The following is a 12,413-nucleotide window of genomic DNA, read 5'->3' on the forward strand; positions in this document are numbered from 1 at the left end:
AGACCTTATAGTCAAAGGAAGGAAAGGGACCTGGAAAAGGTCCTGTTAATGAAGTTAAGAGTGAGGGGCAGAGAGAAAGGCTTCAGATTTAATGAGACAAAAGCTGCAGAAAGCAGATTTAAAGTGAGAGTAGCTTGCAAGAGGCAAGGAGGTGCAGAGAGACAGCTGAAGGTCTGTAATTCTTTGCTATGGGCATGTGAAGCAGTGGTGTATTGTTGAGGGCTGTCGGTGAGAGTGAATGCATGGAAGACGGCTCGAATGCACGTGGTGACCCAGAGAAGAGGAACATTGGAAGAAGAGTTCGAAGTCCTGGAGGTGAACCCTTGCGGAAGGCATCTGAGAGAAAGCGTTGGTTTGGGAGAAAATTCCAAAGTTCTTGGAGAGTGGAGATTGGAAAACCCTTGTGTGAAAGATGGAGTTCAGTGAGACTGATTGGCTCACGGCGTGACAAGTGTCTGGGGGGAGTTGAGAGATTCAGAGCATCTGTGTGGAGTGGCATCTGTCACTTGGTTTCAGAGTGTAGTGTGTCTGACCACAGGTCGTCATAGGTTTACATGGACTGTGTATTTACTGTGAACATTGAAGTATAAGATAGCTTTTGTAACTTGTGTTATCATTACAAATCAATATATATATCTGTAAAGGTATATTTGTGGGTGAAGGAGTATTGTAATACAGTTCATCTTTTCTTGTTGAATAAATGTTTTATTCTTTTGTTAAAATTTCATCAGCTGACTCCTATGACTCTGTTCAGTAGCTACTCTCCAGGTGTCTGCTCAAACAAATAAAAGTTAGGATCTATCAAGCTGGGTTCTACCCTGGGATCAGGCTTCTCCAGTGGTAACCTGAGCTGGGGATCGTAACAAGGGCTATGAGAAAAGAGCAGGAGGGTGAGATTAGTTATAGATAACTCTACCAAAGAATCAGCATAGGCATGATGGACTGAATGGCCTCCTGTGACGTATCATTTTATGATTCTATCTTACATTTATGTTCTACGTTTTTCCACCTGTTCTATAATTTCCTGTTAATTAATGAAGAACATTTCATGGGGCCAATTTTGCTGCTATATTGTAATTCATAGAATTGTTATTGATTTCATTGGATTTTTGAAAGATTGATACAATACCCAAGTTGTACAACCAATATTTCCCAACACGTCATGCTACTAATCTTTATTGAAATGTCTAGGCAGGTTCCCGCAGAGGGAAAAGACAGTAGCTTAATCACTCTGGATTTCTCTTGTACTCCTGTTAGAAGTTAGTTGGAAATGACTACCACATGGAAAAGTATTGCCTGACAGCATCTCCATAGTATAGGAAGATTGAATTTTTTTTTAAATTACTTGCTGTCTCAAGCAAGTTCTAATTGCGTTTCATCTCCCTGAATAATCAGTTGTTCATGAAAATCCTGCCACCGGTAAGTTATTGAAAAAAATGTATACAGTATTAGAATCAAATTTCCATCGTATCTCTTTCCCATTCCTCACATGAAATCCAAATATTTATGTCCATTAACTGACTTTTGTTTTAAGGCAGTAGGCAACAATCTGAAGATCAAAGTATTCCCTCAACATCAAGTGAATTATATAAAGAATATGAGCCGATATTTATTGACTTACAAGAAAATAGTAAAATTATAATCAGCATATTTGATAGCTTAATTTTGTGGTGTGGATTTCTCTTAAGAAACCATCTAAATTTAGGCATAATTTAAATTTATTCTGTGGTGATTTGCCATAGTTTCTCACTGTGTGCACCAAGAGTTGCTACACTCTTAAGTTAATGAGTGAGAGTGGTGATAAACTGGCTGCAGTACAAATTTCCTAGAAGAAAAGTTTTTTTTTTAATCATAACTGTAATCAGGAAATAGTTGGTGTGGAGATTAATTGTAGCTAGATAGAAATTCTGGCCACTATAGTTTAAAATGCTTTGGTCATGGAATGTGCTGGGTCATGTGCCACAAATTCAAATGGTGAAAAATATCAAGGCTAGTCACAGAAATGGCTGTGAATAAACCATAGATGTTCAATATACATGTGATGTAAAACCTTCAAATGAATCTTGAGGTAAGCGTTGTTTCTGGTTATTCCAAAGATGTATGTTTCTGTGATTCTTCTGCAAGAAATCAGTATGTTTGTGTAGCATACAGCACCCTCTGCTGTCTTCATTTCAGAACATCTTTACAGTTCATTTTATCATTGTGAAACATTGCCATTAACATTAGTTATAGTGTTACGTTGTACTCATCAGCTTTGTAGACTTATGTATCGAACTTAATTATTTCTGCTTTCAGAATAAAAATGGAACAATTGATATCAGAGAGTATGTGATTGCCTTGTCTGTAGTATCAAGACCATCTAAAACACATGAAACTATTAAGTTGGCATTTAGGGTAAGTATCATTGCGCAGTGAATACTTATCAATGTTGATTAGACTTGCAATCTGAATGATTGTCTATGTAATTTTATGAAGCTGATTGAAATCCTGCAGTATAATTTTAAGAAACTGATTGAAATTATCGGTTTTTGGCTCTTGTACCAATGCACTTTGAAATGATTGGAGCAAGATGTGTTCAGTACAAAATTAAGCAGCCTCTTGAAATTCAGTAAAACTTTTCCATTTTTGTCTGAAAAAGATTAACATTTATGTTGCGACAATGAATAAATTGTAGGATAGTTTCATTTTATGAATAATTTGAGTTTAAAATATATGCTTATGTTATTGGGTACAGTGTTAGTATAACAGGCATGAATAGACCATTTGATCCATCAAGCCCAACCTTCCACTGATCTTATACAATGTATTCTATCAAATTGGCCAAACTTTCATTTATTTAACCTCGCAAACTCCATTTTTAACTCTGGTTGGTTTGTCTTGCAGAGTTGACACATCCATGGTTGGAGCACCACTGGAACCATCATGTGCCATGGTGTATTTGCTTATCTCTGTCTATACTTGCCATTATAACTTACAGTCCTATTCGTAATCCAATAATTGCCCAAACTTTTTCAAAAAGTTAATTGATTTAAATTAACTGCTTTTGCTGATATTTGTTCCATGTTAAAATAAAAATTGTTCTCTTGAGGGCACTCATTCTAATCTCTAGTCTTTCTAGCTTTTTTGCTTGTGGTTGTAATCCTGCTCCATGAGTGCATGCCAAACAGGCTTCCTACATCTACGTTGCCTATGCAACTCTGCATTTTATAAGCTTGGAATATGTCCCTTTCTCTGTCTCTGAGGGGAATGGTATGGGAGGGTTCACATGAAGAAAGATTTAGAAATTTAAAGAGAAATGACACGACAATAGTGCAGAGTAGGTATATGAGTAATGATAACCAGAGTGTAACAGAAAGAGACAGTGTACAAACCTAAAAGTGCACCAGCAAATAGGGTCAAAGCAGGGAAAAATGGTAAAAAGACAGAATGAAAGGCTCATTATCTGAATGCACCCAGCATTCATAACAACATGGATGAATTGATAGCACAAATTTGAAATAAATCAGTATGATATGATAGCCTTTACAAAGACATGGCTGCAAGGAGACCAAGGCTTAGAACTGAATATTCAGCAGTGTTTGACATTTCGGAAGGCTAGGAAGAAAGTGAGAAATTATCTTGGTTTGGAAGATCAAAGTGTAGAATGAGTTTGGGTGAAAATAAGAAATAGCATGAGAAAGAAGTCACTGATGGGAGTAGTTTATAGGCCTCCTAACGACCTACACTGTAGGACAGAGTCATACCATGTGTGCCCTGCCTGAAGGGAAGTCCTTGACTCATTGTCTCTTGATACTTCAGCCTGAGCCGATTCCTTCGCAAGTCTACCTCAGCCGGAACAGGAACCGAGCCGAGCTATTGGCGTTATCCTGAATCACACACTAGCCATTTAATCAACTGAGCGAACCGGCCTCTAGGGCAAAATATAAATCAAGAAATAATGGAGGCTTGTAAAAAAGGCACTGATTTAATTGTGTGTAATTTTAATCTCCTTGTAGATTGGATGAATCAAATTGGCAACGGTAGCCATGAGCATGAGTTCATAGAATGAGCTCATCAAAGAATAAAAAAATGTATTCAGGACAGTTTCTTAGAACAGTGTTCTGAAACCAACCAGGGAACAGGCTATTTTAGACCTGGTAATGTGTAATGAGACATGATTAATTAATGATGTCATAGGTAAAGGATCCTCCAGGCAAGAGTGATCATAATATGATGAAACTTCGCATTTGGTTTGAAGGTGAGAAACTTGCACCTGAAGCTAGTGTCTTAAAACTTAAAGGAAATTACAAAGGTATGAAGACCAAGTTGGCTATAGTGGACTGGGAAAATAGGTTAAAAGGAAAGACAGTAGTGAAGCAGTGGCAAACATTTAAGGAGATGTTTCATAACTCTCAAAAAGGTGTATTCCATTGAGAAAGAATGACCATGAGAAGGATGCACCATCTGTGGCTAACTGAGGAAGTTGAGGATGTTATCAATTTGAAAGAAAAGGCTACAATACTGTGACGATTAGTGGTAGACCAAAAAAATTGGGGAAATTTTAGAAACCAGCAAAGGATAACTTTTAAAAAATGAAGAGGGAGAAATTAAAATTTGAGAGAAAACTAGCCACAAGAAATATGAAAATAGACAGTAAGAGTCTCTACAAGTATACAAAGAGAGCCTTGGTCCCTTAGAGGATGAGACTGGGGAGTTAATAATGGGAAATGAGTAAATGGCAGAGGTTTTGAAGAAGTATTTTGTATCTATCTTCATGGTAAAAGACACAAAAAGCACCCCAGTAATAGTAGACATTCAAGAGTCAAAAGGGAGAGAGGAACGTAAAACACTCACTATTGTGACTAGCAAAATAGGACCAGGAAAATTAATGGAACCAAAGGCTGACAAGTTTCCTGGACCTGACGGCCTGCATCCTAGGGTTGTAAAAGAAGTGGCTGAAGAGAAAGTGGATGCATGGGTAAGAATCTTCCCAAATTCCTAGATCCTGGAAAGTTCCTAATAGATTGGAAAACCATGAATGTACCACCTCAGCAAGAAACTATAGGTCTGCCAGCCTAGCATCTGTCATTGCGAAAATGCTGGAATCTATAATTAAGGAAGTAGTAGCAGGACATTTAGAAAATCATAATCAAGTAGGGCCAACGTGATTTTGTGAAAGGGAAGTCGTGTTTGACAGATTTATTGGAGTTCTTTGAGGATATAACGAGCAAGGTGGATAAAGGGGAACCAATAGACGTAGTGTGGATTTGGATTTCCAAAAGGCAATCGATAATATGCTACATAGAGTTACTCTACAAGATGAGAGCTTGAGGTGTTACTGGCACAGGTAGAGGACTGGCTATCCAACAGGAAACGGAGTTGTGCTGAATGGGTCATTTTCAAGTTGGCAAACTGTAACTAGTGGAGTTCCACAGGGATCAGTGCTGTTTACAATCAATACTAATGACTTAGATGAAGGGACTGAGTGTATTTTAGCCAAATTTGTAGCCAGTACAAAAATAGGTAGAAAAGCAAGTTGAGGATACAAGAGAGTCTGCAAAAGAATATGGATAGATTAAGTGAGTGGGCAAAAATTTGGCAGATGGAATGTTACATGGGAAAATGTGACTATCAGCTGCATTGTAGTCCAAAGCCAGTTTTCAATCCAACTTGCTTGTTTCTCAACAATTACTTAAGTCTTAGACTTAACAGACTCTGCATGGAACGTTATCTAATGCCTTCTGAAAATCCCAGTTATGTTTACCAATATCATTCATCCAGTAATTTTGTTTCCTCTTTCAAGAATTCCACTTCATTCTAACTGAATCTTTGTTGTTCCTTCAAAAACTAAATTATTTAAAATGCTTACTCAAAGCTATTACTCCTTTTTTTCATAACTCCTTCACAAGAGACTTGCTAAAGACTAGTTTGTTTGCAAGTGGGAATTGTAGTTAAATTATTTCAAATGGGGGAATCTATTTCTCTGCAATTGATATGCACATTTTCAACTAATCATACTTCTAGTCTACAGAGAGTGAACACATTTTAATTAAGGACTAGTCATTATCCTTTTCTGTTGTGTCCTGTAGTTGTGTGTTTTAAACAAATTTTCCTTCCCGTTTTAATTTCCTTTCCCTGGTGATTTTGTTTGTGATAGAAGCGTTCTTTCCTTAAGAGAGTAAAGAGATCCTCACTTTAAGCTGTGCTTCTTCAACAATTTAGGAAACAATGTTATGGGTCAGTACAAGACCTTTTATTGCTGCTTTATATGTTCTTGAATCACTGCTTTAATATTCTGCCAATTTGCTGCAATGTATCCAGTTCTGTTTTTCACTTGATGCATGTGCTGCTCATTAATGCAGCTAAAATCATTCCACAGAGATTAAATTTTCCCGAACAATCTGATCGCTCGTCAGTTTATTTCCTTCCATCAGACCCTGCAGCAATTTAACCGAGCATCAAATAAACCTTTAAAGTTCAAACAAATTAATTAGATATTTTGCTTATATTGCAATATTTAAATTTTACCAACTAAACTCATATTTTCAGTAAGCTTGCTAAGCTCCATTTATCTTGAATTCTACAACTCCAAATGTTTCAATGTTGACTTTAACAGCAGTACAATTATGTTATTCACTTCCATCATAATTGAGGTGGTAAATAGAACCATAGAAAAGTTACAGCGCAGAAAAAATCATTTATCCAATTATGTCTGTGCCAGCCATAAAAAGAGATAAAAAGAAGCTAGCCACTCATTTTTGATCCCACTTTCCAGCACCTGGTCTGTAACTTTGCAGGTTACATAAAGGAAGAATACAAACATCCATACTGAGTATGCTGCACAAGCAGGAATTCAGTCCATAATTGTGGCATTTGCTCAACTTTGACAAGGTCACAAGATAAATACAGATGAGAGCAGCTATTTAGCCCATTTACCCTGAAAGACCCTACAGTTACCTACCTTAAATGGTTTCTGGGTAATCATCCCAACTATCCTAACTGGAATAAAAGCAAAATACTGCAATGCTGGAAATCTGAAATAAAAAAACAGAAAATGATGGAAAAGCTTAGCAGGTCTGACAGCATCTGTGGAGAGAGAAACAGAGTTAACATTTTGAATCCGTATGACCATTCTTCAGAGCTAAAAGAGCTCGACCAATAAGACCAAAATAGTCATTCCATGTTTACATTTAAGGAAGCTTGTGTACAAATTAGCTGCCTCGTCTACCTACTTAACAATGATAACTGCACTTCAAAAGTAATTCAGTACTGTTGGGCACAGATTTGGACCAGTATGAAGAACTATGGAACGTCCTGAGGATGCAATAGGGTACTATATAAATGCACTTCCTTGCTTCCATTTCACTGATCACTGCAATAATTGAGCATGTTGAGTATCAAGTCTATTAAGCACTTTCATCATCATTAATGGAATACGTGTGTCACCATTTTGTTTTCTTATGTTCAATGCTTGTCCATATTAAATTACAGTTGCTATTTTTCTTCACACTATTGTATTTTGCCTGACCCATCTTGTTGTTCTGGAGGTGCCTTTTCAAATTTAACAATCTATCTCACTCGCTCACTTTTCCACAACCACTTTATCCAATTCAGAGTCGTGGGTTGTTGGAGCCTATCCTGACAGGCAATGGGCGCTAGGCGGGGTACACCCAGTCCATCACAAGGCTCACACACTCACACGCACAGACAAGACACACACACCAATTTAACCATGGCCAATCCACCTAACCAGCATGCCTTTGGATGGTGGGAGGAAACCAGAGCACCCAGCAGAAACCCATGTGGACAAAGGAGAACGTGCAAACTCCACATAGTTTAACAGTCTGTCTGATCCTTTTAAATCTTCTAAACCCATATCATTAATGTGAATCAAAAACAGTTAGGCTACCATACCAATTCTTCAGAAATCTGATTCGGCAGTCTCAAGATCCATCCTGACATAATTCTCCCAAAGCACCCTTCAGAAAATTTCTTACTGTGTTGCTCTGAGTGCATCATATACTGTAACAGGGCAAATTTAAAGCACCAGCAATCTTAATGTATTTCAGAACACATCTAATGAAACTGATTTTAGCAATATTACAAGGGCTTCAAATTTCCCAAAGGGTAATTACAGGACAGCGGCTCAGTAAAGTATAAATTGGCTGAATTTTGTATACAAGTAATTTAAGAGACCTTGAAAGAGCTAAGAATCCTTCCATTACAATGCGATTTCCTATTTCACTAGAAACTTAATTTCTTTTTAAGTTGGAAAAATATTAGTTCTTTAAATTTTTGAACAAATTTTATCCCTATTTTTTACGAAAGGTTTTTTGAGCATTATCTGCTTTTGGCTGCTAACATTTCTGTTTGAAGTTTTTTTTGCCCCAGCATCCATTTTATATACCCTGCAGTGATAAATGGCATCAACTTCCTCGTTTTAAATTAAAATTTCCTTGTTGCCAACCTCACTGATATTTAAAATATAACCTTTTAAGTTGCATTGATGTGATGTTAAGTGTCACAATGTCATCAAGCTCATGCATTTTCTAGCTTCCCATTTTTGCAAGTGATTAATCTTGTTCAGGATGGAATAGAATATATATAATATAAACCTTCTATAAAATCAAGTTTATAAATGCATGAGCAATTTAAGGAATTAGTTTGCCTCAGCAATACCTATTGTAGTGGCAATAATGTATAGCAAAATACCTCTACAATTGTTTAATTGTGTACATTTGTTGATCATTCCCACAACAAAAAGAAAATCTCGGTGTATTTTTTTCTCATGTATTATTTCAGACATCTAATATGGGAATATTTTACATTTCTTTAATAGATGTATGAGTCAGCTGAACAAACTATAACAGAAGATGACCTGGCCTGCATTCTGAAGACTGCTTTGGGAGTAAATAAGCTTGATGTATCAAACTTATTTGAGGTTATTGATGCTACTCAGAAGGGGAAGATCAGTTATAGTAAGTGTGACATTCTCTTGATTTTAAAGCCAATAAAATGTTTATTAACAGTTAAATCTATATTTATCCAAGTCATAATGTAACCAGGGGCAGAATCTTCTGCCTGTTAAGCGGGCTGGCCGGGAGCAGGCCTTTTACAAGCCATTTTACGTGGGCGGGCCAATTAAGGCCCGCCCAGCGTGATGCATGTCTGGTAGCGTTCATCACTACCTGTGCAAGTGGGTGGTGGTGGGAGAGTCGGGGCCTGCGCTCTTCCACGCATGCGCGCAAATGATCACAGAAATCCCCCTGAGGCACGGAGCTGCTTCAGGGAGATTAAGTTCAGATTGAATGTTTGAAAAAAAAGATTAAAATTATTCAGGCATGTCCCCTCATGTGACAGTGTCACATGAGCTGGGACATGTTTATGAATTGAGCAAAATGTATTAAAACCTTCATGAAACCTCATCCCGCCCATGGATGAGGTTCCATGAAAAACTTGAAGGCCACTTGGGCTCTTCGCCTGCCCACCGACTTTAAGGTTGGGTGGGCAGCATTGATAATGACAATTGGTTTTTACATGGCTTTAACAGGCCTTTGACAGTTCGGCGGGCACGCAGCCACCTCTGGCGCGCGCCTGCCAAATGGAAGATCTGAATGATGCGTGGTGGCATCAGGATTCACGCCTAATGTGAAGTTGCCTCTGAGTTCTCTTCCTACAGATTTACTAGTGCAGTTGTCCTTTTGTATTAGTCCCATTATTATGAAACTGAGGTCCCCTGCTCCACTCCATGTCAAACAAATTATTTTCTACTTTTACAAATTTAGATTCCTAGATTGAAATTGTAATTTAAGTGAATTTCATCTGAAAATTGACAGATTTACTAATTCGCTCAGTTCCTCAAAATCTGATGGGTTTTCAAGATTTGTTTTTCTGCATCAATAAAGATGGTTTGATCTGTTTCATTTTTTCTCATCAATAAACAACTAAAGGTATAATTTCAAAAAAATTATCGACTCAAATTAAAACTAGAAGAGGTATATTTAAAAGCCTAATTAGCTAATTAGACTTAACTCTGAAAAATTACATGTTCATAATTTTTTTTCTCTTTGCTTACTCTTTTCTCTTCCCCCACCTCCAAATCCCCTCGTGAAACTAAATCTGACAAATATAACATTAATACAAAAGTCAAATACAAATACAAATACTGGGAATGCTCATCAGCCAGACTGCATCTTGAGAGCTGGGATTCACAGAGGAAACAAAGTGGGGGGAAGGTAAGATGTATTTGACAGCATCCCTTAAGCTGTGACAGAAATGGAGCATTGACTGTGGAGCCTGGTGTGGTTAGAAGGTGCACAGGAAGCCCTATCTTGGTTCTGGAAGAGAGGAGAAGGATGAGAGCAGAAGTGCACGAAATGGGACAGACAGGTTTCGGGCCTTATCAACCACAGTGAAAATGAACCCTTGGTTGACAGAAAATATTGACATAGCAGAAGCAGTAGTACAGAGGATTGTCAGAACAGATGTGACGGAGAAACTGGGAGTTTGGAATGGAGTCCTTACAGGAAGTGGAGTGGGAGAAAGTGTAATTGAGGGAGCTGTAACAGTAACCTGCCTGTGGAATCGAAAATAACCTCCGTCTTCAGCTTAAGTGGGATTAAATGGCAAGTGCCTGCTGAGGCAGAGAGTTCCAAAGTCGCACAACCCTTAATAAAATTTTCCCCAGCTCTGGCCTAAAAGGGCAACCCCTAATTTTAAAACAATGCCCCCTAGTTCTGGATTCACCCACAAGAGGAAACATTCTTTCCACGTCCAATGCCGTTTCAGGATCTTATATACTGCAATCAAGTCACCCCTCACTCTTCTAAACTCCAGTGGAAACAAGACCAGTCTGTCTAACCTTTCCTCATAAGGCAACCTGCTCCAGGTATCAATCTAGTAAACCTTCTCTGAACCACCTCCAAAGCATTTATGCCTGCCCTTAAATAAGGAGACCAAAACTACACACAATATCCGAGGTGTGGTCTCCTGTATAACTGAAGCATAACACTCTTCAATTCCAATGTTCAATTCCTCTCATAATAAAGGACAGCATTTCATTAGCTGCCTTAATTACCTGCTGTACCTGCATACTAACTTTTTGTGACTCGTGCACTAGAACACCTAGATCCCGCTGCATCTTGGAATTCTGCTACTGCTCTCTGTTTAAGTAATCTGCTTTTTTTGTTCTTCCTGCCAAAGTGAACAACTTCACATTATACTCCATCAGTCAGATTTTTGCCCACTCGCTCAACCTACCTGCAACCTCCTTATGCCCTCTTCACTACATACTTTCCTACCTATCTTTGTGTCATCTGCAAATTTAGCCACCATGCCTTCACTCCCCTCATCTAAGTCATTGATATAAATTGTAAAAAGCTGAGGCCCCAGCACAGACCCTTGTGGGATGCCACTCGTTACATCCTGCCAATCAGAAAAAGACCCATTTCTGCCAGCCAGCCAGTCTTCTATCCATGTTGTTACCTGCTACAACATGAGCTTTTATTTTCTGCAATAACCTTTGATGTGGCAACTTATCAAATGCCTTCCGGAAATGCAAGTACAGCATGTCTACAAGCTCTCCTTTATCTGCAGCATACTACTTCAAAGAACTCCAATAAATTGGGTAAACATGATTTCCCTTTCACAAAAGCATACTGACTCTTCCTGGTTACCTTGAGTTTCTCTAAGTGCCCAGCTATAACTTCCTTAATGATCGATTTTAACACCTTCCCCACGACAGACGTCAAGCTAACTGTCCTAGAGTTCCATATTTTCTGCCTCCCTCCCTTCTTGAATAGAGGCGTTATATTTGATGCTTTCCAGTCTGATGGAACCTTTCCAAAATCTAGTGAATTTTGGAAAATTAACACCAACTCGTCTACTACCTTATTAGCCACCTCTTTTAAGACCCTAGGATGAAGTCCATCAGGACTCGGAAGCTTGTCAGCCTGCAGCTCCATCAGTTTGCTCAGTACTGCTTCCCTAGTGATAGTAATTTCACCAGGTTTCCCTCTCCCTTCCACCTCCTGATATACAGCTATTACTGGAATGTTTTCTGTATCCTCTATAGTGAAGACAGAAGCAAAATGTTTGTACATTTCATCCATCATTTCCTTATTACCTACCATTAACTCCCCATTCTCACTTTCTAGAGGACCAACACTCACTTTACTTTTTACCTTTTTAAACACCTGTAGAAACCTGTATCCGTTTTTACCTTTCTAACTAGCTTCCTCTCATACTCTAATTTCTTTCTCCTGATTAACTTTTTCTCTGCTGTTCTTTTATATTCTGATCAATTATCTAACCTGCCACTCATCTTTGCACAGTCATATGCTTTTTCCTCAGGTTTTATGCCTTCTTGGTTAACCACGGATGGTGGGTCCTCCCTTTAGATTTTTTCTTTATAGTAGGAATATACTTATTGAGTA

General features: G+C 38.2%; 1 protein-coding gene across 2 annotated transcripts in view; it reads left to right on the forward strand.

The window, feature by feature from the left end:
* The window catches only part of LOC144678970 (lysophosphatidylcholine acyltransferase 1), a 207,426-nt gene that overhangs the window by 177,319 nt on the left and 17,694 nt on the right, over positions 1 to 12,413 (forward strand). For both annotated transcript variants that reach the window (XM_078539111.1, XM_078539112.1), the window contains exons 12-13: positions 2,296 to 2,394; positions 8,819 to 8,957. In XM_078539111.1, coding sequence (XP_078395237.1) covers positions 2,296 to 2,394; positions 8,819 to 8,957 — 238 coding nt within the window. The remainder of the gene's footprint in view (positions 1 to 2,295; positions 2,395 to 8,818; positions 8,958 to 12,413) is intronic.

Source organism: Cetorhinus maximus, chromosome 3 (assembly GCF_964194155.1).
Source record: "Cetorhinus maximus chromosome 3, sCetMax3.hap1.1, whole genome shotgun sequence".
Taxonomy (NCBI): domain Eukaryota; kingdom Metazoa; phylum Chordata; class Chondrichthyes; order Lamniformes; family Cetorhinidae; genus Cetorhinus; species Cetorhinus maximus.